We start from the raw sequence: 24,063 nt of genomic DNA, 5'->3' as shown, positions 1-24,063 counted from the left end.
TCTCTCCTTCCCTCTCTTTCCCCCTTCCCATGTATCCCCCTTACACCTCTCTCTCTCTGTTGCCCCCTTTCAACTCTCTCTCTCTTCTCCTCCCTCTTTCTCTCTGTTTATCTCAGGCTCCAGTGACCTCTCTCAGCACTGGGACAAATTTAGCAGCCTGGTTACTGGAGCGACCAAATAGCCAGAGACAATAGAGAGAAAGTGGATGTGAGTGTGTGTGTTCATGTGTGTGTTTTTGCTGAGAAACAAGTTGAGAGTGCAGAGAGCTCCTGGTTCCACAAATCCAGTTAAAGACACAGAGACACAAACAGCCGAGCAGGGAGTAAACAGACTGGGACCGCTGGTCCAGGGGAATGCAGACTGGGGAGAGTATCCTGTCTCCATACTCCACACAACCAACAGCACCAAGGACACACAAGCTCTATCTCAAATAATGTAAGCTGGCTTGCTGTCCTTATCTCCTTTCGTTAATCTGCATTTAGTTGAAAGAAATGACCAGGTGAAAGTTCATTCCCAATACGTAAGCCACATATTACTTTTTCCTATCCTGTTTTCGTTGGAAGAAAGGAGAAGAGGCTAGAGTTTGGCTTGTGTTTGAAGCTAGGGTTAGGCTAATGGATAGGGTAAGGGTTGAGTTGGGGTGTGGACATCAAGTTAGGGTTAGGGTTAGGCTAATGGCTAGGGTAAGGGTTAAACTGGGGTGTGGACATCAAGCTAGGGTTAGTGTTAAGCTAATGGCTAGGGTTTCTGAATTCCCAATTTAACCCGACTGTATCCTTCCTTCGCTAAAAATTAAACCGGCCTCAACTTGGTTGCCCGCTCTGACATCCTACCTCAAGACTGATAGAAGGCTAGGTAGAGTTTCCTCCATACCTTCCACACCTGTCTGCGCCCTTCAGATTAGGGTTATGGGCTAGATGGAGGGCTTGTTTTCAGTCTGGGCTGGGGACATTCTATCTGCTTTCAACAGGAAGTATTGCAGCGGTGACCCAGTTTGTTGCTCGTAGTGGGGGTGAGTGGAGAATGTGGCGGGTTATTCTGGGATGTTGGGATGGTCACTCTGTAGTCATAGCAACACATAGAGCCCCTTCTACTCCTGAGCCCACAGCATTCTGGAACTGCCATTGGTGCCATGTCACTGTGCTGCCATACCTTTCTCTTGTACCAACCCACATTCCATACCATGCACAAACCAGCACTCCAACGAAGTCAGAAAGGCTCTGTTACTATTTAGGTCCCAGGTTGAGTTACTACAGGTGTCAGGGAAGGTAACTTCACAGAAGCTACACTATAAAGTGCTGTGAAAACATATTTTCCCCCTTTCTGATTCTCTCGATTTTTGCATATTCTTGATACTGAATGTTATCAGATCTTCAACCAAAACCCAATATTAGATAAATGGAACCTGAGTGTACAAATAACAAAAAAAATGTATGTTTATTTAATTTATTTAATTAACAAAGTTTTGCTACACCCAATTCCCTTGTGTGAAAAAGTAATTTAGCCTTTATACTCAATAACTGGTTGTGCCACCTTTAGATGAAATGACTCCAAACTAACGCTTCCTGTAGTTGTTGATCAGTCTCTCACGTCGCTTGTGGAGGAATTTTGGCCTTGGAATTTTTGTTTTCAAGCATGAACTGCTCATTTCAAGTCTTGCCACAACATCTCAATTGGGATTAGATCTGGACTTTGGCTAGGCCATTCCAAAACTTCAAATGTGTTGCTTTTTAACAATTTTATGTAGACATGATTGTGTTTTGGATCATTGTCTTGCTGCACAACCCAGCTTCACTTCAGCTTCAACTCACAGACGGATGGCCTGACATTCCCCTGTAGAAGGATCTGATACAGAGCAGATACATACACTCTGATACATTCATGGTTCCTTCTATTAAGGCAAGTCATCCAGGTCCTGAGGCAGCAAAGCATCCCAAACCATCGCACTACCACCACCACCACCAAGTAGAGAACATTAGAAAGGGGGCAAATACTTTAATATATACAGTGCTGTGAAAAGGTATGTGGACACCCCTTCAAATTATTACTAGAGCTGCCCTGATGAACTGTAAGTGCTGTTATTGTGAGCTGGAAACGTCTAGGAGCAAAAACGGGTCAGCCGTGAAGTAGTAGGCCACACAAGCTCACAGAACGGGACCATTGAGTGCTGAAGCACATAAAAAGTTGGTAGGTTGCAAAACTCACTAACGAGTTCCAACGTGCCTCTGGAAGCAACTTCAGCACAATAACTGTTCATCAGGAGCTTCATGAAAGGGCTTTCCATGGCCAAGCAGCCACACACAAGCCTAAGATCACCATGCACAATGCCAAGCATCGGCTGGAGTGGTGTAAAGCTCGCCGCCATTGGACTCTGGAGCAGTGGAAATGTGTTCTCTGGAGTGATGAATCACGCTTCACCATCTGGTAGTCCGACGAACGAATCTGGGTTTGGCGGATGCTAGGAGAACGCTACCTGCCCCAATGCATACTGCCAACTGTAAAGTTTAGTGGAGGAGGAATAATGGTCTGGGGCTATTTTACCATGGTTCGTGCTAGGCCCCTTAGTTCCAGTGAAAGGAGATCTTAACGCTACAGCATACAATGACGTTCTAGACGATTATGTGCTTCCAACTTGTGGCAACAGTTTGGGGAAGGCCCTTTCCTGTTTCAGGATGACAATGACCCCGTGCACAAAGCAAGTTCCATACAGAAATGGCTTGTCGAGATCGGTGTGGAATAACTTGACTGGCCTGCACAGAGCCCTGACCTCAATCCCATCAAACACCTGTGATGAACTGGAAAGCCAACTGTGAGCCAGGCCTAATCGCACATCATCAGTGCCCAGCCTCACTAATGCTCGTGGCTGAACGCAAGCAAGTCCCCGCAGCAATGCTCCAACATCTAGGGGAAAGCCTTTCCAGAAGAGTGGAGGCTGTTATAGCAGCAATGCTCCAACATCTAGTGGAAAGCCTTCCCATAAGAGTGGAGGCTGTTATAGCAGCAATGCTCCAACATCTAGTGGAAAGCCTTCCCATAAGAGTGGAGGCTGTTATAGCAGCAATGCTCCAACATCTAGTGGAAAGCCTTCCCATAGGAGTGGAGGCTGTTATAGCAGCAATGCTCCAACATCTAGTGGAAAGCCTTCCCAGAAGAGTGGAGGCTGTTATAGCAGCAATGCTCCAACATCTAGTGGAAAGCCTTCCCATAAGAGTGGAGGCTGTTATAGCAGCAATGCTCCAACATCTAGTGGAAAGCCTTCCCATAGGAGTGGAGGCTGTTATAGCAGCAATGCTCCAACATCTAGTGGAAAGCCTTCCCATAAGAGTGGAGGCTGTTATAGCAGCAATGCTCCAACATCTAGTGGAAAGCCTTCCCATAAGAGTGGAGGCTGTTATAGCAGCAATGCTCCAACATCTAGTGGAAAGCCTTCCCAGAAGAGTGGAGGCTGTTATAGCAGCAATGCTCCAACATCTAGTGGAAAGCCTTCCCAGAAGAGTGGAGGCTGTTATAGCAGCAATGCTCCAACATCTAGTGGAAAGCCTTCCCAGAAGAGTGGAGGCTGTTATAGCAGCAATGCTCCAACATCTAGTGGAAAGCCTTCCCATAAGAGTGGAGGCTGTTATAGCAGCAATGCTCCAACATCTAGTGGAAAGCCTTCCCATAAGAGTGGAGGCTGTTATAGCAGCAATGCTCCAACATCTAGTGGAAAGCCTTCCCATAAGAGTGGAGGCTGTTATAGCAGCAAAAAGGGGGACCAGCTCCATATTAATGCCCATGATTTTGCAATGAGATGTTTGACAAGCAGGTGTCCACATACTTTTGGTCATGTAGTGTACCTCCACTTTACTATTTTTCACCACTCAATGCTTTAAAATAAATCCTCACACGTATTTTGCTGTGTTTTCTGACAGTCAAATGAAATTTGGTTGGTCAAAAACAAGTCGGTTTTTAATAGCGGAGGTCTCGCTAGCCCATGTCTTTTGTTCTGGAATAGTCTACCCATCTGGGACTGTCAGTATTGAGGAGTCTCTCCAGAGGGAACTTTCCAACAAAAAACCTCCCTATGGAAGTGCCCATTCGACCTGGTAGGGATTTATTTTGGGACTCAGAAACACACTTTTATTAAACACTTCATAATGGCAATTAGTGAGGTTAAGTGGAGTGTGAGAAGTAACTAAAGAGATGTTGCACAGACGGACAGGGAGGGGGGGGCTGTCGTGAAGGAGAGTACAGGACAGCTGAACTGTCATACAAGGACTTATTATTCAGCCTAAAAGCACTCCACATACAGCAGATACTGTTCATCAACAGGTTTATTGTGTGTATGCACATGTCAGAGCAAGAGAATTATCCAGAATTATCCAATGATAATGTGAGTCATACTGTACTCCTACCAAACTGTAATAAACAGACATGACAAAATAACAGTAGGCCTACACAATTAGTTGTACTTGTTACTTTATTCATAATACAGCACTACAAACAGAATTAGAATGAGCAGAACTGACATTCCAATTCAAAGCAATGTTCCACGACATGAGGACAGGAGGCCATATTGGGTGTACCATGTTCTTCTGGAATGTTCTGTTGCATTCATGCTCATCACATCTTTTCGAATTTGGTGCCTTTCTCAGTATTCAACAACAACAACAACGACACATTCTGATGTGCCTCCATGTTAGATAGTTCGTAGAGCTCGGTGGCTTATGAGTAGGGCAATACAAGGCGATTAAAGCAGGGTTCCTTTACAATATAGCAGATCTAATATAGCTTTAATACACATTGCTAGTATAATTCTCTCACCAGCACAGTGCTGGGTTTAGTCTCACACTAATCAACCATATGCTATGTAGATTATAACATGTTTAATACTATACAGCTGCAACGGGCGAGAGCTCTTGGAGCACTGAGAACCACTGCTATCCAGCACCACCTGGAGGCAGAGGGGATAAGTACAAGTAAAGAGCTGAACAGTGGTGGAAGGTAAGGCCATCATTCCCTTCAGTCAGGCAGAGCACAGCGAGGACAAGGAATAAAGAGCTCTCTCTACAAGTGCATGTTCATGTTTCAGTATGTTTCAGAGTAGACCTGACAGTGTCTGTTACAAGCAGTAGAGAGACAGGAGGACAGGTCACTTTGTTACAGGTCACCTGCCTGCAGCCTGCCCTTCACAAAAGCATAACAGAAAACAGCATCGTACACACAGGAACAATAAATCTTAAACCAAATAAATGCAGAACCAATATCAATTAAAACCCTAAACAAATTTACATAATAACATACAAACAAGCAAAAACCAATCATTACGTTTGGCAGTGAAACGCTTCCCTTAAACAAAACTCAACAAGCACACTCATATGCACCATCATCAGGAAACCCCCCCCCCCACACACACGTCTGTTTCTACCTTAGAGTGATAGAGGAAACACTATTGGCCTCCAGAAACAAAAGAGCCTGAGTATTACTATGAGTATAGTATTACCGTGCATTTCCACCTGTGCAAAGTTTGCATCTAGAAATAGAAGACAAAGCAAAAAAAAATAAAAAAATAAACCTTTACCATCTATTTCACCTTTAGTCCTCCCTTTAAAAAGGGACAATCTGCAGTTCCTACAGCCATTTGGCAGTAGCAAATATATATATATATGTATTGATTTTTGAATACCAACTTCAATATCTCATTAGCTTAGTTTGTTTAACTGTTGTACCCCCATCAGAACCCCAAAAAGAAAATTGATTTACTTTAATGTTGGTAAACAACAGGCACTGTATCGCCTCAAAACATGTTAAACTATTATTTTGATATCTTAGATGGTCAGGCCTTAGCAGCCATAGCTCCGTATATGAATTTGAGCGGTTCCATTTCTCCAGCCCATCCTCCAATCCCTCAGAAACAGCAGCGGGGAAAACACTTTGTTATTTTTTCAACTGTAATTGTCGCTTTCATGTTTTATTTCTTCTAATTATCAAGGGGCAAACTTAGCACAGGTGATAAGGTTTGGCAGGCCTGTATTCTGTGTAGTGGTGTACAACTCCATACTTACTGTCCCAATACTCATTAATCTGATTTAAAATGTAGGATATTGGAAGAGGTTAACAAAAATCGTAAAAACATATTTGGGGAGGATTTAAAGGGTCACAAATACTTCAAATATCAAGCACAACACCTAAAACAGGAAAAGGTCTAAAGAAATTGCCAAAATCACTGCACTAAAATGGAGAAATTCAAGCGAGCAGAACTAGAATAAGAAAATTGGCGATTGTGAATATTTTAGTATTCATATTTAAGACTAAAAAGTAAATAATTGTCTGGAAAGGAAAAATGGCAGCCATTAATATGGAGTTGGTCCCCCCTTCGCTGTTCTAACAGCTTCCACTCTTCTGGGAAGGATTTCCACTAGATGTTGGAACATTGCTGCGGGGACTTGCTTCCATTCAGCCACAAGAACATTAGTGAGGTTGGGGACTGATGTTTGACGATTAGGCCTGGCTCGCAGTCGGCGTTCCAATTCATTCCAAAGGTATTCGATGGGGTTGAGGTCAGGGCTCTGTGCAAGCCAGTCAAGTTCTTCCACACTGATCGACAAACCATTGCTGCACGGTGCATTGTTATGATAAAACAGCAAAGGGCCTTCCCCAAACTTTTGCCAAAATGTTGGAAGCACAGGAACTTCTAGAATGTCATTGGAACGTTAAGATCTCTTCACTGGAACTAAGGGGCCTAGCCCCAGCCATAAAAAATAATAATAACCGTCCCAGACCAATATTCTCCACGAAACTTCACCGTAGGCACGATGCATTCTGGCAGGTAGTGTTCTCCTGTCATCTGCTGAACCCAGATTCGTCAGTCGGACTACCAGATGGTGAAGCGTGATTCATCACGCCAGAGAAATCGTTTCCACTGCTCCAGAGTACAATGGCAGCACGTTTTACACCACTCCAGCCGATGCTTGGCATTGCACATGGTAATCTTAGGCTTGTGTGCAGCTGCTCGGCCATGGAAACCAATTTCATGAAGCTCCAGACGAACAGTTTTTGTGCTGAAGTTGCTTCCAGAGGCAGTTTGGAACTTAGTAGTGTGTGTTACAACCAAGGACAAACCATTTTTACGTGCTATAGTACTCGGTGGTCCCATTCGGTGAGCTTGTGTGGCCTACCACTTCACAGCTGAGCCGTTGTTCCTAGATGTTCCCACTTCACAATAACAGCACTTACAGTTGACCGGGGCAGCTCTAGCAGGGCAGAAATTTTACAAACTGACAAGTTGTAAAGGTGGCATCTTATGAAGGTGCCACATTGAAAGTCACTGACATCAACAGTGAAATAACTAAATCCACTAATTTGAAGGGGTGTCCACATACACAAAGTATTTCCTTATTGAGATGGGCTAATTTACAATAACTCTACATTGAGGGCTATAGATGTGACTCTTCAACTATATTTCAGACTGGTTATTATCGTTAATATGAACTACTTTTTACTAACTAGCCCTTGAAAAGAGGCAAAAGTTCTCTGTGGAGTACATTCACTTGCATTGTGAGTACAAGGACAGTAAGACAACAAAGCATTCTGATCAGCACTGCAGGGTAAAGACTTCTCCCTGGGGGTATGTATACTATTGAAAAACAATGACAAGGGGATCTAAAGGAGATGTTTATTATTGACTTATCTTGAAAATAGGCCTTTCAACCAAAATGTGGTCAATAAATCAGCAAAAATGTTCTTTCGATCCCCTTTGTCTGTTTTCCAAGAGCACACTAAAAAAACGCTGCAGAGAAATGACTTAAGAAAAACAAAGGACTAAACAGGAGAAGGAGGACCACCAAAGCACTGAGGCTCCATTAATATACAGGGCAATGAGAATTCATATCTGCTCTCACTGGAGAAGTAGTCAGCCAGTGTGAAGCTAGCTTCCAATCATCTTAACCTAGGGAGAGAAGACCGGTCTTTAAGGGAGAAAATATAGTGTATGACAGCAAACACGTCAGCAGCCTGACAACCGGCAGAAAGCTTTTTCTGGACACTTACAACAGTGACCAATAGGAAACAAATGTCAACAGGTCTTCCGTCGGGAACAAAAACTTAAGTCTCACATATCGCTGTCGTCAAAGTTAGCTGCAATGACAGCTGCGTTTTCATATGTACAGTGCTGCTTGGCCCTCAAATAAATAAATACCTATGATGTTACATTGAGTAGCAAATGACTTTCATGAAATGTGGCAGAGAACTATATAGTTGGATACTTCAAGAAACACATTGCTGGATTTGTACCTTCCATTACTAGCGCCGTAGCTCAGAGGCAGTGTGATACAAGCAAAACAAGACAACAGAGAGCAAAAGGGAACATGCTCTTTTAAGTGCTTTACTCTGTGTATCTCTGGGGCGTATGAGTGGCTTTTGATGCAAGTGATTGTGTCTTGTTCCAATTTTAAATAACCTTGTACATTACATCTGTGTGTATTATATCTGTGTGTTCCAATCCTCTCAGGCTATGAATGTCTTTATAACCTTCTGTATGATCTGTCCACAGCCGGGACATGGAGCGTGGAACTTGTGCAGCTTCCTGGCGCAGGAGAAGCAGGTTAGCAGGTGAGCCGTGCGGCCGTGTATAATACTCCCATTACGCGGACGCATCCGACACAGCTTACAAGGCTCCAACAGAGCCTCGGACCTAACCTCTACTTCCATCCCCAGGCTTTCCTGACTCTCTCCCCCAGAGAGCTGCTCCTCCCTGGGAAGGCCTCGCGGCCTAGGACCCTTTCCCTTCCCTGGAACCCCGGGGGGCAGGAGGCGGTCAGGGGTGGAGTGTGAGGGCAGGATGACAGGGTCAGACACGGTCCTGAGGCAGTCTGGGACGTCGATGCCTGTGTCGCTTTCCTCCTCATCGTCGTCGTCTCGCGGGGCCAGAGAACTGCATGCTGGGATGTCGGGGACGGAAAGTGAGTGGACCAACCGTGGGACGTCTTTGTACCAGTTCTTGCGTAGAGCCCAGCAGCGTACGCAGTAGCGCTGGAGAGGAGAGTTGTACTTCCTGCACTCTGTACACTGCCATGCATCCTGAGAGAGTTAGAGTGTTAGACAAGAGGTAGACAAGAGGTAGCTGTAAGGAACTATGAGCGTCATGCGAGACAGAGGCAGAGATAGTCAGATCGAGGGAGACAAAGTAGAGCGAAAGAGAGATCGAGACAAAAAGATGGAAAACAGATGGAGACGGACCTGTGTAGAGATCTCTATATCCGTATCATCACTCAGACACTGAGAGTCCTCATCTGGCTCCTCCTGCATCTGAGGAGAGAAGAGAGACACTCATCAGTCAAACTACGTTTCCATACAGTTTTTATGAGAGTAAAGTCATACCGTATTAAAAAAACACAGCTGTGTTTGGTTAAATTTTATAAATGCCAACAGATCATTTATACGTTCGGCATGGTGGGAACTTTGTTTCAAAAATTAATTAAATGCTAGAAATGGCGGTGGAAATGCCTTTATGCGCAAATATTGATGTAATAACCATCCTATGGAAGGAAGTAAAGTCACGTGATCTGGTGTGTGGTCCTCCCTAGGGCTGTGGCGGTCATGACATTTTGTCAGCCAGTGATTGTCAAGCAAGTAACTGTCGGTCTCACAGTAATAGACCGTTAATTAACATAAAAACATTTAGCATCTCCTGGCTTCCACACAAGCCACTGATGCAGATCTTCCCAACAGCTACATTTTAAAAAGTCTAATAAATCCATGTAATATAACCCACACCAACACAATGAATCCATTATTTATTTTAGACAGGTGTAAAGAAATAGAAAGTATACAAAGCTGTACAAAATAGAAAGTATATTTTCTCCAAAATATTTGAGGGAGTGTGTACATGCGGCTATTCTGTGTTGAGCGGTTAAAGAAATAGATATTCCCATATGCTTAATTTAGAGTTATTAATATAACTTTAGTTGTTCTACAAATGGGCTATATGTTTGGTTTTTAATACATTGTAAGGCTGCATGATGCGACTAATGATGATTTGGAAAAAAGTATCTTGAAAAGGCTTTGTTTTTTTGGCTGTACACACACCAGTCACAATTTGACAAGCACTTGATAATGCCTAGATTTTCACGGTGGCATCCCCTTTGTGTGGCTGTAATGTGCCTTTGGCGGCCAGTGGCAGTTGTGCCCTTCTGCCTGAATGCTGTGCGCTCCGAATCTCCATCCAACTCACATGGCTCTCCATCATGTGATCAGGTCTTTCTCACAGGCTACAAGTGAAGACAGACACATCGGGGACGCAACTGCACACGTCCTTATCCAATTCCGAGGTGGATATTGGAAGAACTGTCCACATTTACTTTTCGTCAGCCCTATAAGATGAGTAGGCCTAACGTACAGCAAAAGCACTAGCCTATGTCAATCAACTATCCCCCATAGTACAAAAGCCAACCTATTCTATTCTGTGCATTCTGGCGGAACACACCATTATCAAAAGTGACCGCAAATTAAATTATGCATGTAATGCTTTTATTATAAAGGTGCATTTTTATGATGAAAATGATCTTCCCCAAACACTGCTTATGTATGCCAGTTAGGCTCTACACCCCTTGTAAAGCAGATTAATGTGACAAATTCTTAAAATGTATTTGGCCACTTTAGTTGTGATACAAAACATACAGGCTTATGGGCTAGGCTACATGAGGTCCGCAACTATAATTCGACAAAGTCGCAAACAAAAGGCATTGTTTCTTAAGATGAGCATCATTCACAAGTGATAGTCTGATGGGTGACAATATCAGCCTATTAATGATTTAATCTCGTCTTTACATATACTAAATAATGTGTGAAATTCGTTTTGATTTAGAATGGACCATTATCATGGACCTGTATCGAAACAGGGGCAGCGGGGGAAAAAACACGTAATCTATGCACTTAAATAGTTTTAAATCAAGAACACTTTTTGCATGGTTCATTTTCATGCCAACCAAGTAGGCTATATTCCTGTTGTAAATAAAAGCTTAATATTAGGAAAGTTGAGAAATATAGTAGGCTATAGAAGGCTGTTGGAATTCTCTTTTTAGTAGAGGAGGCAGGGTAGCCTAGTGGTTAGAGCGTTGGACTAGTAACCGAAAGGTTGCAAGTTCAAATCCCCGAGCTGACAAGGTACAAATCTGTCGTTCTGCCCCTGAACAGGCAGTTAACCCACTGTTCCTAGGCCGTCATTGAAAATAAGAATTTGTTCTTAACTGACTTGCCTAGTAAAATAAAGGTAAAAAAAAAAGAGGCCATCACTCTGTTTTCTCGCGCATAGTAATGTGCCGCAACATGAGCTCTCATGAAGTGTTGGATTCGATTTGATGACATTTGCATTGACGTCAGAGTGATTAGAGGGACAATAGTGCTGAGTACCAGGCAGTTAGCAAGTTTGGTAGGCTACTAATGACCAGCAGCAGAGCTTGAAGAAGCCTAATAACCGTGACTAAACTGTCACATGGAATTTGATGACTGCCGGTGTGGCAGTCACGCAACAGCCCTAGCCCAACAACCTTGCCCGCTTGACCCTATCCCCTCCTCTCTTCTCCAGACCATTTCCGGAGACCTTCTCCCTTAACTCACCTCGCTCATCAACTCATCCCTGACCGCTGGCTACGTCCCTTCCGTCTTCAAGAGAGCGAGAGTTGCACCCCTTCTGAAAAAACCTACACTCGATCCCTCCGATGTCAACAATTACAGACCAGTATCCCTTCTTTCTTTTCTCTCCAAAACTCTTGAACGTGCCGTCCTTGGCCAGCTCTCCCGCTATCTCTCTCTGAATGACCTTCTTGATCCAAATCAGTCAGGTTTCAAGACTAGTCATTCAACTGAGACTGCTCTCCTCTGTATCACGGAGGCGCTCCGCACTGCTAAAGCTAACTCTCTCTCCTCTGCTCTCATCCTTCTAGATCTATCGGCTGCCTTCGATACTGTGAACCATCAGATCCTCCTCTCCACCCTCTCCGAGTTGGGCATCTCCGGCGCAGCCCACGCTTGGATTGCGTCCTACCTGACAGGTCGCTCCTACCAGGTGGCGTGGCGAGAATCTGTCTCCTCACCACGCGCTCTCACCACTGGTGTCCCCCAGGGCTCTGTTCTAGGCCCTCTCCTATTCTCGCTATACACCAAGTCACTTGGCTCTGTCATAACCTCACATGGTCTCTCCTATCATTGCTATGCAGACGACACACAATTAATCTTCTCCTTTCCCCCTTCTGATGACCAGGTGGCGAATCGCATCTCTGCATGTCTGGCAGACATATCAGTGTGGATGACGGATCACCACCTCAAGCTGAACCTCGGCAAGACGGAGCTGCTCTTCCTCCCGGGGAAGGACTGCCCGTTCCATGATCTCGCCATCACGGTTGACAACTCCATTGTGTCCTCCTCCCAAAGCGCTAAGAACCTTGGCGTGATCCTGGACAACACCCTGTCGTTCTCAACCAACATCAAGGCGGTGGCCCGTTCCTGTAGGTTCATGCTCTACAACATCCGCAGAGTACGACCCTGCCTCACACAGGAAGCGGCGCAGGTCCTAATCCAGGCACTTGTCATCTCCCGTCTGGATTACTGCAACTCGCTGTTGGCTGGGCTCCCTGCCTGTGCCATTAAACCCCTTCAACTCATCCAGAACGCCGCAGCCCGTCTGGTGTTCAACCTTCCCAAGTTCTCTCACGTCACCCCGCTCCTCCGCTCTCTCCACTGGCTTCCAGTTGAAGCTCGCATCCGCTACAAGACCATGGTGCTTGCCTACGGAGCTGTGAGGGGAACGGCACCTCAGTACCTCCAGGCTCTGATCAGGCCCTACACCCAAACAAGGGCACTGCGTTCATCCACCTCTGGCCTGCTCGCCTCCCTACCACTGAGGAAGTACAGCTCCCGCTCAGCCCAGTCAAAACTGTTCGCTGCTCTGGCCCCCCAATGGTGGAACAAACTCCCTCACGACGCCAGGACAGCGGAGTCAATCACCACCTTCCGGAGACACCTGAAACCCCACCTCTTTAAGGAATACCTAGGATAGGATAAGTAATCCCTCTCACCCCCCCCTTTAAGATTTAGATGCACTATTGTAAAGTGACTGTTCTACTGGATGTCATAAGGTGAATGCACCAATTTGTAAGTCGCTCTGGATAAGAGCGTCTGCTAAATGACTTAAATGTAAATGTAATGTAGTCCTCCCACTACATCTTGGGAAACCAAGGCAGTTTAATAGGCTGCAGATTAAATAAGTTGTGAACTTCACAGGTGATGAGCTTGAGGTCTCTTTCCAATAAATATTGAGGGTCTTATTCTGGTGACATGATGATCGATGCCTGACCGCCGTTTGACAACTACAAATAGTCTTTGTCTTATCCATAATAGTCTCATCATAAAGATAAGCCTACCCACACTGTATCTGGGAACTGTTGGCTAGAGTGCACGTGCCAAGACCACAGTAGGAACATTTAGTTAAATAAAAGGGTAAATAAAATAAATACATTTGCTATTTAACGCAACAGTTTGTGACAAAACTATCAGTTGAAAACTATGAGTTGAAAATACGATGGAAACTTTAGATTTTTATTTGGTAAATGACAACTTGAAAAAAAGTACATTGTGTACACTACGTCATCACGTACTGCATATTTTCTTTATGAATATTTGCGTGGAAATCTGTCGCTAATCGGATGGAAATCGACCTAAACCAAAAAAACATGGGTAGATGGCAGTATCCGCGCAAAACTAAAAGGGCAAACCACCGCAAGGTGACAGGGAATATGGTTGAATTCAAACAGGACAGTTTTGCCCTCCGTAAGGCAATCAAACAGGACAGTTTTGCCCTCCGTAAGGTAATCAAACAGGACAGTTTTGCCCTCCGTAAGGCAATCAAACAGGACAGTTTTGCCCTCCGTAAGGCAATCAAACAGGACAGTTTTGCCCTCCGTAAGGCAATCAAACAGGACAGTTTTGCCCTCCGTAAGGCAATCAAACAGGACAGTTTTGCCCTCCATAAGGCAATCAAACAGGCAAAATGTCAGTAGAGACAACGTGGAAACACAATTCAACGGTTCAGACACAGTTCCCGTCAAAGTTCCCGTCAAAAGTTTGGACACACCTGCTCATTCCAGGGTTTCTTTATTTTTACTCTTTTCTTCATTGTAGAATAATAGTGAAGACATCAAAACTATGAAATAACACATACAGAATCATGAAGGAAGAAAAAAAAAGTGTTCAACAAATCAAAATATATTTGAGATTTGCCAAAGTAGCCACCCTTTGTCTTGATGACAGCTTTACACACTTGGCATTCTCTCAACCAGCTTCATGAGGTCGTCACCTGGAATGCATTTCAATTAACAGGTGTGCCTTGTAAAAAGTGAATTTGTGGAATTTCTTTCCTTTTCTATGTGTTTGAGCCAACATATACAGAAGATATCTCTATTTGGTAAAAGATTAAGTCCATATTATGGCAAGAACATCTCAAATAAGCAAAGAGAAACGACAGTCCATCACGAAGATCAGTCAATCAGCAAAATGTCAAGTACTTTGAAAGTTTCTTCAAGTGCAGTCGCAAAAAAGAGCTATGATGAAACTGGCTCTCATGAGGACCGCCACAGGGAAAGAAGACCCAGAGGTACCTCTGCTGCCGAGGACAAGTTCAGTAGAGTTACCAGCCTCAGACATCTGTAATTAATTACATCTCAGATTGCAGCACAAATAAATGCTTTGCAGAGTTCAAGTAACAGACACATCAATTGTTAGAGGAGATTGCATGAATCAGGCCCTCATGGTCGAATTGCTACAAAGAAACCACAACTAAAGGACACCAATATGAGGAAGAAACTTGCCTGGGCCAAGAAACACGAGCAATGGACATTAGACCGGTGGAAATCTGTTCTTTGGTCTGATGAGTCCAAATTTGGGACGAAGAGTAAGTGAACGGATGATTGCCGCATGTGTGGGTCCCACCGTGAAGCATGGAGGTGGTGGTGTGATGATGCTTTGCCGGTGACCCTGATTTATTTAGAATTCAAGGCACACTTAACCAGCATGGCTACCACAGCATTCTACAGCCATACGCCATCCCATCTGGTTTGCACTTAGTTTTAGTTTTATTTAACTAGGCAAGTCAGTTAAGAACTCATTCTTATTTACAATGACGGTCTACCCCGGCCAAACCCTAACAATGCTGGGCAAATTTTGCACCGCACTATGGGACTCCCAATCATGGCCGGTTGTGATACAGCCTGGAATCAAACCAGGGTCTGTAGTGACACCTCTAGCACTGAGCTGCCATGACTTAGTCCCATGAGGTGCAGCGGTCTTTCATTTGTTTTTCAACAGGACAATGACCCAAACACCTTCAGGCTGTATAAGGTCTATTTGACCAAGAAAGAGTGAGATGGAGTGCTGCATCAGATGACCTGGCCTCCAGAACCACCAGACCTCAACCCAATTGAAATGGTTTGGGATGAGTTGGACCGCAGAGTGAAGGAAAACCAGCCAACATGTGCTCAGCATGTGTGTCAACTCCTTCAAGACTATTGGAAAAACATTCAAGGTGATTACCTCATGAAGCTGGTTGAGAGAATGCCAGAAGTGTGCAAAGCTGTCAAGGCAAAAGGTGGCTACTTTGAAGAATCTCAAATTTCAAATCCATTTTTAATTTGTTTAACACTTTTGGTTACATGGATTCTATATGTTATTTCCTAGTTTTGATGTCTTCACTATTATTCTACAATGTAGGAAAGACCTACAGAGTAGGTGTCCAAACTTTTGACTGGTACTGTATGTGGCAGGGACTCCAGACAATCATGGATTACAAAGGGAAAACCAGCCATGTCACAGACACTGAAGTCTTGCTCCCGGACAAGCTAAACACCATCTTTGCCAGCTTTGAGGATAACAGTGCCACCAAAGCGGCCTGCTTTCCAGGACTGTGGGCTTTAGTTCTCCGTGGCCGGCGTGAGTTAAGTCATTTAATTGTGTTAACCTTCGTAAGGCTGCCGGCCCAGACGGGATCCCTCAGAGCACGCGCAGACCAGCTTTCTCCCTATCCCAGTCTGCTGTCCCCACTTGCTTCATGATGTCCACCATTGCTCCTGTACCCAATAAAAGCAAAGATAACTGCCATCTGGACAAGATGAATACCTATGTAAGAATGGTGTTCATTGACTACAGTTCAGCCTTCAACACCATAGTACCCTCCAAGCTCATCATTAAGCTTGGGGCCCTGGGTCTGAACCCCGCACTGTTTAACTGGGTCCTGGACTTCCTGATGGGCCGCCCTCAGGTGGTGAAGGTAGAAAACAACACCACTACGCTAATTCTCAACACAGGGACCCTCCCCCGTACTCCCTGTTCACCCATGACTGTGTGGCCACGCACACCTCCAACTCAATCATCAAGTTTGCAGTAGTAGGCCTGATTACCAACAATGATGAGACAGCCTACAGGGAGGAGGTGAGGGCCCTGGAGGAGTGGTGCTGATCGTAGACAGCAGAAGGAGCACGTGCCAATCCACGGGACCGCAGTGGAGAAGGTGGAAAGCTTAAAGTTCCACGGCGTACACATACGTCACTGACAATCTGAAATGATCCACCCACACAGACAGTGTGGTGAAGGTGCAACAGCGCCTCTTAACCTCAGGAGGCCGAAGAAATTCAGCTTGGCCGCTAAGACCCTCAAAGTTTTACAGATGTCGCCCTACAGAATCCTCTCAATGGTTTATATCCACCTGGTACGGCAACTGCACCGCCCACAACCGCAGGGCTCTCCAGAGAGTGGTGCAGTCTGCCCAACTTATCACCGGGGGCACACTGCCTGCCCCCCAGGACACCTACAGCACCAAATGTCACAGGAAGGACAAAAAGATCATCAAGGACATTCATCCCGGTATCATCCAGAAGGCGAGGTCAGTACAGGTGCATCAAATCTGGGACCGAGAGACTGAAAAATAGCATCCATCTCAAGGCCATCAGACTTAAATAGGCATCACTAGCCGGCTTCCACCCAGTACCCTACACAGAACTTAGTCACTAGCCGGTTACCACTCAGTCACTCAAACCTGCACCTTAGGGCAGCAGCCTCTATTTACATAGACATGGAATCACTGGTCACTTTAATAAGGTAACATACTTTTTTACTAATTTCATGTGTATATATTGTACTCTAGTCAATGCCACTCATACATTGTTCATCCTAATATTTCTATATTCCATTCTTTTACTAGATTCTGTGTAATGTTAGATATTACTGCACTGAGCTAGGAACACAAGCATTACGCTACACCCGCAATAACATCTGCTAAATAGGTGTATGTGAATTGAACCTAGCTATAGTCTGAAATAATACTCCATAGTACAAGAGCTATAAAGAGAACATATAATTGTTTATGTACCACTCAACATAGAGACGACAGGAGAACAGTTCTACCTCCTTATCAGCCTTCTCTTTTCCTCCCTCTTCTTCAGGTGGCGGTTCTCCTTCTCCTCCACTCCCTTCTTCCAGCACGGCCTCCTTCATTTCCACGCTCACCTGTTCACTTCCCCCCTCCGTCAGGAACCACAGGTCGTCCGTCGTGTCCGACACGATCGCTGTGTCCTCATCCTGCGCAGGAGACAGCTGATCCCTCAGTCAGGATGTGTGTGATCTCATCACTGTATGACTATGCTCCCTGAGTTTATCACCTTGACAAGCAAATAAACTGACTATAGTAAACAGCATATTTTCTTACTTGATTAGTGTGGATGTCCGTAGAGCCGTTGCTTCTACGACTGTAGTTGTTACGCAGATTACCCAGAAACCACCAGGGCAGTCCTGAGAGGTCCCATTCGTCTAGTGTGACATCAAGCTTGGGCCGTTTGCAGGCCGACTGGGGCAAGCCATCTAAAGAGTCTGAGGGAGGGATCACAGGGGGGGTTGGGACTCAAATAATATAGCAGTTATTATTAGCCATGTGAGTGAGTTTACCTTCGTCAGGCTCCCGGGGTCGTCTCTGAGACGGGGTCTGCATGGGGAGGGCCTCGTCACTGGCCACAACCAGGCCCGCCTTGGCCACGCCCCCACACACCTACACAAGTAGGAGGGGAGGAGGAGAGCCAATCAGATAATAGAGCAGAAAACTGGGCACTTGGCGAAACCACAGCTCCTTCACAGCACGGCCTAGTGGTCAAGGGGAGGGCAGGTCAGTGGAATAGATCCATGGGTACTGGGGCAATGGAGGGCCACATAAGGACAGATAGGGCAACGGAGCCACACACATTCAGAGAAAGGTTGAAAATGAAAGGAGACGAGAGTGACTGACTACAATCTGCCTAAATTAATCTGAAATCCTACATGCTTGGTGTTTGTGTGTGCATGAACCAGACAAGCATTAGTATGGACACACCACACCGCAGTTGCAGTGCTCAATCTTCCATGATCACACACAAGTTGGAATACTATTCAACACGATGCCGTGATTCGATGACAAATGACTACATCTTTAATTGATCTGCATGCATTTCTTGACGAAGAGGAGCCAGTCCTCCCATATTATCTGTATTTTTCGTTATTTTTCAAATTGCAATACACAAAGACTGAGGGAATTTATATTTTTAATTTATAATATCGGGCAGTGATTTCTGCATGCCTCTTCTCAACAAAAGTTGCAGTCACTGATAATTACAAACCCATTGATCACTATCCATATGATCAACATTCTTTCATTAATGAATTCTTCTCTAGTCATATCTCACGGTAAACTCCCATATCCACAACTGGCCTAGAGGCAACTAATGCTAAGTCGAAACAAGAGGCGTTGGGGTAAGAAGCCATTGCGGTGTTGGTGAAGGGGACGAAGGGCAGTTTGGGTGTTAGGAAGAAGAGGAAGTGGGGTTTGTTGTTTCGATGGAAGAAAGAGGTGGCAGATATTGCGTGGAGGGGCAAGTTTGAGAAGTTTGGGGAAGGGGCAGGTGTGGGGCAGGTAGAGAGAGGAAGGGGTAGATGGGGGAGTGGGTGTTTGAACCGAGACTGGATCAGGAGCTGTGTTCCTCCAGCAGGTTTGGGGCAGAGAAGAGAACTCTGAGACAGACAGAGACAGTGACTCTGCCCCCCATGCTCTGAGTGGTGCTGGTGGGTCCGGCAGTGTTGTGTTGGAACTCCACCAGGCCAGGCCAGAGATGGGGATGTACAGAGACGGTGCCACTCTGTACACATAAACACCTGCGAAGACAGTGGCCCTCCCCTCCCCTCACAACACACAAGCTACTGGCTCAATAAACTTGGGAAAATCAATCAACTGCTCTACATTCTCAATGCAACTAATCATTTTAAAATCAGTTGATTGTATTCCAACTTTGATAATGGCATTAAAGACCACAAAATCAGTTGGCTAGAACAATTGATATCTCAACAATGAAGCTGCGCGCATGGCTCATTACATTTTTGAAGAGACTGACGGATTGAGCTACCCTGGGGGGGTTGTGTGTGGTGAGGTGGTGGGCTTGAGGGTCCCTGTTTCTCCTGAGCACCATGCTTCAGCTTTACCTGACCGCGGTCCTCCACTCCGCCCTCTACACACTCACGGCCCACAGAAAGACTCTCTGCAGCGTCTGTGTTTCAGAATGAGATACAGTAACACACAAAACACACCCTGCCCTTTAATTAACACACTCCGCACACACACACTGACACACACCCTATAACACTATAGGTACACTGTAGCTCTGGTTTCTTCGAAGAATTCTGCAGGGCAAATGAGGAGTTAAACACCTCCACATCGAGAGAGCTCCAGGTCTACAGTTTACACATCGAGAGAGCTCCAGGTCTACAGTTTACACATCGAGAGAGCTCCAGGTCTACAGTTTACACATCGAGAGAGCTCCAGGTCTACAGTTTACACATGCACACCTTTCACCTCCGACCAGCAATACTGAGTTTATAGAGTAGAAGGCAATACAGAGACTGATTCTTCACTGGTTGGTAAAACCATCAATCTTAAAGCTTCAACATTCATTAAGACCCTATAAGTAGATGATTTGACTGTACATGTGAGGAAAAAGATAAAATATGTAAATTGATTTCTTATCAACAATCATCCCACACTCAAACCAGACAAAGCAGCATTGCATTAGTCTTTCACCTGTTTCAGCCAGGATCATATTCAAATGCATCAAATTTGATTTTTAAAATGGAAATCTCACAAGCGACGGAGGCATCGATCACTTACCTGAACAACTCAGCACAACTAAATACTTCTTCAGCATCTCGTAGACTGGACTGCAAAATAGGACACATGTAGACTTGAGCTTATGTGTTAAGTATACAGCATAAGCGTGTTATGTACAGTGTAAGAATAATGTGTACTGAGCATGAGCCTGTGGGTGTGCGAGTGCGCTCACCTGGGGTTTTTGACGGAGAAGCTCTCGACCTCCAGCAGCTCTCCCAGTGGGTCGTCCTGACAGTGCACTATGTGCTGCCTCTGTTTATCATACAACTGCTTCCCCATGATGTACTGGCCCAGGTAGTGCATCACCTGATACACACAGTTTGTGAACATACGTTTTAATAAGTGCAATATAGCTTTTATCTTATAGGACTGTTACCATGCCAACTGTATCCACTCACCTCCTTGAGGGTAAAGATGTCCTCCTGGGCTCCAGCCACACGCAGAATCTGCAGGAGAGGGGCTTTGGGCTGCACCTGCCACAGACAGAACCATGCATTAGCCTTAACAGGACCAGATATATTCTCTGTACAAAGGTTGTGGTTAATGTCGTTGTGACTTAGGTCAACATCAATGGAAGTTCCTCAGAGGAGGACCATCCTCAGTGAATTTCATTAAAATGTTTTAAAAGTGTATCCTTTTTAGACAAAACTATACTAAATATATTCACATCAGCAAATAATGTAGGGTAGAGTCATGGTGTAGCCAGAGGACAGCTAGCTTCCATCCTCCTCTGGGTACACTGACTTCAATACAAAACATAACAGGCTCATGGTTCTCCCCCCTTCCATAGACTTACACGGTACTGGAACAAATTGCAAAAAAAAATAACTTAAGCTGGAGACTTATATCTCCTAACTTTAAGCATCAGCTGACAGAGCAGCTTACCGAACATTGCACCTGTACATAGCCCATCTGTAAATAGCCCACCCAACTACCTCATCCCCATGTTATTTATTTATTTTTCTTTACACTTTACACTTCTTTACACTCCAGTATCTCTACTTGCACATTCATCTTCTGCACATCTATCACAGTGTTCACAGTGTTTAAATTGTAATTATTTCGCCACTATGGCCTATTTATTGCCTTATCTCCCTAATCTTACTACATTTGCAAACACTGTATATAGACTTTTCTATTGTGTTATTGACTGTACGTTTGTTTATCCCATGTGTAACTCTGTTGTTTGTGTCGCACTGCTTTGCTCTATCTTGGCCAGGTCTCAGTTGTAAATGAGAACTTCTTCTCAACTGGCCTACCTGGTTAAATAAAAAAAATAAAAAAATGAAAGAATAAGCTATAGGTAGCTAATACTGCAGTGCATAAAACATGGTGAGTAGTGGACTCAAAGAGAGAGAAAGATAGTTTAACAGTTTTGGAGATGCCAGAGAGAGATGCATATGTCTGTTGTTTGCTTGAACACAAAGAGAGATAGAGAGGTGATGGTGAAAGATGGATGAGCTGGGAAAGGGGGATACCTAGTCAGTTGCACAACAATGCATTCAACAGAAATGTATATTTCGTCATTTTTTCTCTCTCTCACAGCTAACAAATGCAGCTAGCTAGCTTAGCCTACTCAAACAGAGGAATGCTATGTTAGCTAGTTGGGTATGCCTACCCAACACAACACTGGAACTCTACCAAGTCAAGGTAAGGATTTACAATTTTATTGCCACCGGTGGCTGACGGTGTAACTGCTAAACTGGTTATAACTGCTAACTGACTGTACACTAACGTTAGTGCATGATTGTAGGGGGTTTAATGCGTTAGTTCAATTAGCTATGTTGACTATGATGTTACTTAAGCAAATAATGGTGACAACGATGTAGGCTGTGTGTAGCGGTTATGATATGGTTTGGCTTGGTCACATACAGCTGATGTGTTGTCCATTGAAGTCCACAAGCCAAGGGAAAGGGTGAGAGCAGGAGAGCGCATAGATGCGAAGGAATACAACGTGGCTACTATGAAAGTGAACAGGGTTTACGTGTGATACGGCATGTATTCATTCCGCTGATTTTGCTGTAAAACTTTTCTTAAACAGGAGCAAACGAAACGAAAGTAAACATACCTGGATGTGTCCAATAGAAACTCTTGTTTGCAACTGTTGGACTAATAACTACACCCTAGATCAGCTAGATCCAAGAGTGTGCAAGGCGGTTTTGAATATGCCACTGTCGGTCACCTCAAATATCTCTCGACCAGTGTGCACCTATGTTGTAAACGTTCTTTCAAAGGCCAGGTTGTAGCAACTTCATGACTGGTATAGGGAACATTTGAGTATCATGTTCTGCCTTATTATTATTTGACCATGCTGGTCATTTATGAACATTTGAACATCTTGGTCATGTTCTGTTATAATCTCTACCCGGCACAGCCAGAAGAGGACTGGCCACCCCACATAGCCCGGTTCCTCTCTAGGTTTCTTCCTAGGTTTTGGCCTTTCTAGGGAGTTTTTCCTAGCCACCGTGCTTTTACACCTGCATTGTTTGCTGTTTGGGGTTTTAGGCTGGGTTTCTGTACAGCACTTTGAGATATCAGCTGATGTACGAAGGGCTATATAAATAAATTTGATTTGATTTGATTTGATGTGGTAGCCTAAACCTATGGATGTTACATTGAACTGGGTGAATGGAATAGGAACGACAGTCATCCAATAGGCTGTAATAGAAATAAGGCCATGCTCATGAGAATAAATAAATCGGTGTAAATAAACTCACCTGACTCCCATCACCAGGTAATATGTTGCATGCTGAGCTTGATGCTGTGTACTGCTGGGGTGACGGTAACGTGGTCATATTCAAAAGACAAAATCTGCAGGGGGGGAAAAAGGCGCAAGGATGGATGTTAACATTAGCTATTCATTTCATACACAACCCACTGTATCTTCTATTTAGGTTCAATCTATATTTTTGTGTTAAGAAACACGTTGATCGCTGATTAGCTAGTTAGTTAAAGCTAGCAGCTGCATGTCTTCAAGCTGTCCATTGGCCTTGGCTAACTGCCTAGCCTCTTGAACACAACTTGTATTGAGCCCGCACCGCAGTCTGTAGTCAGCTAGCTAAACAAACAATATGGAGATATAGTTAGCGAGCTAACTTACTAAATACCTACGTTAGATAACATTGTGAGACCATAAACTCATTGGTCGCTTCCGCGCAACATAAATTAACTGATAGCTATCTTTTCAACACTTTAAATAAAAAATTCGATGGCATATTCTGCATCTAATTTTAAACGACGTCAAATGGATAGCTAGCTAGCCGTAGGAAATGCTAGATAGCCAAGTTTAACTGGACCACTTTGCAAACGGACAAATGAAACTCACCTCAATATATCGGCATTATTGCAACGTTCTCTAGCAAGCTACATTCTTGCACACTGGCCTTCGTACCCGACAAATACTAAAGTGTGTAATGAAAAATATAGCAATTTAACAAAGCATTGCCAAATCGTGTGCTACCTTGTAGCCAGCTCCTCAACTGTTAGCACAATTTAGAAAATTCAAATTCAGTATGGTGCACTGCATAACTTCCGGTGCAATTGTCGCCATCTTCACTTTTCTGGCTGGCAGCAATACTTTTTGTTCTTATAAAATAGCTAGCTGTGGTTGTATGTTAGCTATATCCACACGTCGACTTGCCCACGTCTACCTACTAGTTACCTGTTTCTGAAACACAGAAAATCACTCTTGCTGAATAGCCACCAACCAACAGATTGTAGTTTCACTGTTTCCACACATACTTTCTTGGTTCATATAAAGTGTCAAATGTAGCTAGTATTTGTACGTTTTATGTGGACCACAGGACGAGTAGATGCTGTATGTTCAGTAGGGGATCCCAATAAACTAAACCTGATGCAAG

General features: G+C 44.4%; 1 protein-coding gene and 1 long non-coding RNA gene across 3 annotated transcripts; one reads left to right on the top strand and one right to left on the bottom strand.

The window, feature by feature from the left end:
* The first annotated feature begins 152 nt into the window (after window positions 1-152).
* Window positions 153-17,710, top strand: LOC124031358. The gene is made up of 4 exons (XR_006838113.1): window positions 153-435; window positions 8,531-8,589; window positions 8,695-8,939; window positions 17,466-17,710. It is a non-coding gene; the product is annotated as an uncharacterized LOC124031358 (long non-coding RNA).
* Window positions 6,456-23,814, bottom strand: mdm4 (MDM4 regulator of p53). Of its 2 annotated transcripts, none has more exons than XM_046342471.1 (11): window positions 23,529-23,814; window positions 22,921-23,014; window positions 20,602-20,676; window positions 20,376-20,509; window positions 20,204-20,253; window positions 19,522-19,586; window positions 17,965-18,064; window positions 17,729-17,889; window positions 17,428-17,616; window positions 9,217-9,285; window positions 6,456-9,057 (listed from the first exon to the last, which is right to left on the bottom strand). In XM_046342471.1, exons 2-11 carry the CDS (start codon window positions 22,996-22,998, stop codon window positions 8,485-8,487), a joined length of 1,494 nt encoding a protein of 497 aa, XP_046198427.1. In that variant the 5' UTR covers window positions 22,999-23,014; window positions 23,529-23,814; the 3' UTR covers window positions 6,456-8,484. The 2 variants fall into 2 exon arrangements, with proteins under 2 accessions (XP_046198427.1, XP_046198428.1); XM_046342472.1 differs by having other exon boundaries at window positions 17,428-17,601; window positions 23,529-23,811.
* Window positions 23,815-24,063: the final 249 nt, after the last annotated feature.

This window comes from Oncorhynchus gorbuscha, linkage group LG03 (genome assembly GCF_021184085.1).
Source record: "Oncorhynchus gorbuscha isolate QuinsamMale2020 ecotype Even-year linkage group LG03, OgorEven_v1.0, whole genome shotgun sequence".
Taxonomy (NCBI): Eukaryota; Metazoa; Chordata; class Actinopteri; order Salmoniformes; family Salmonidae; genus Oncorhynchus; species Oncorhynchus gorbuscha.
The sequence above is the reverse complement of the archived record's forward strand: the minus strand, read 5'-3'. Positions and strand labels throughout refer to the sequence as shown.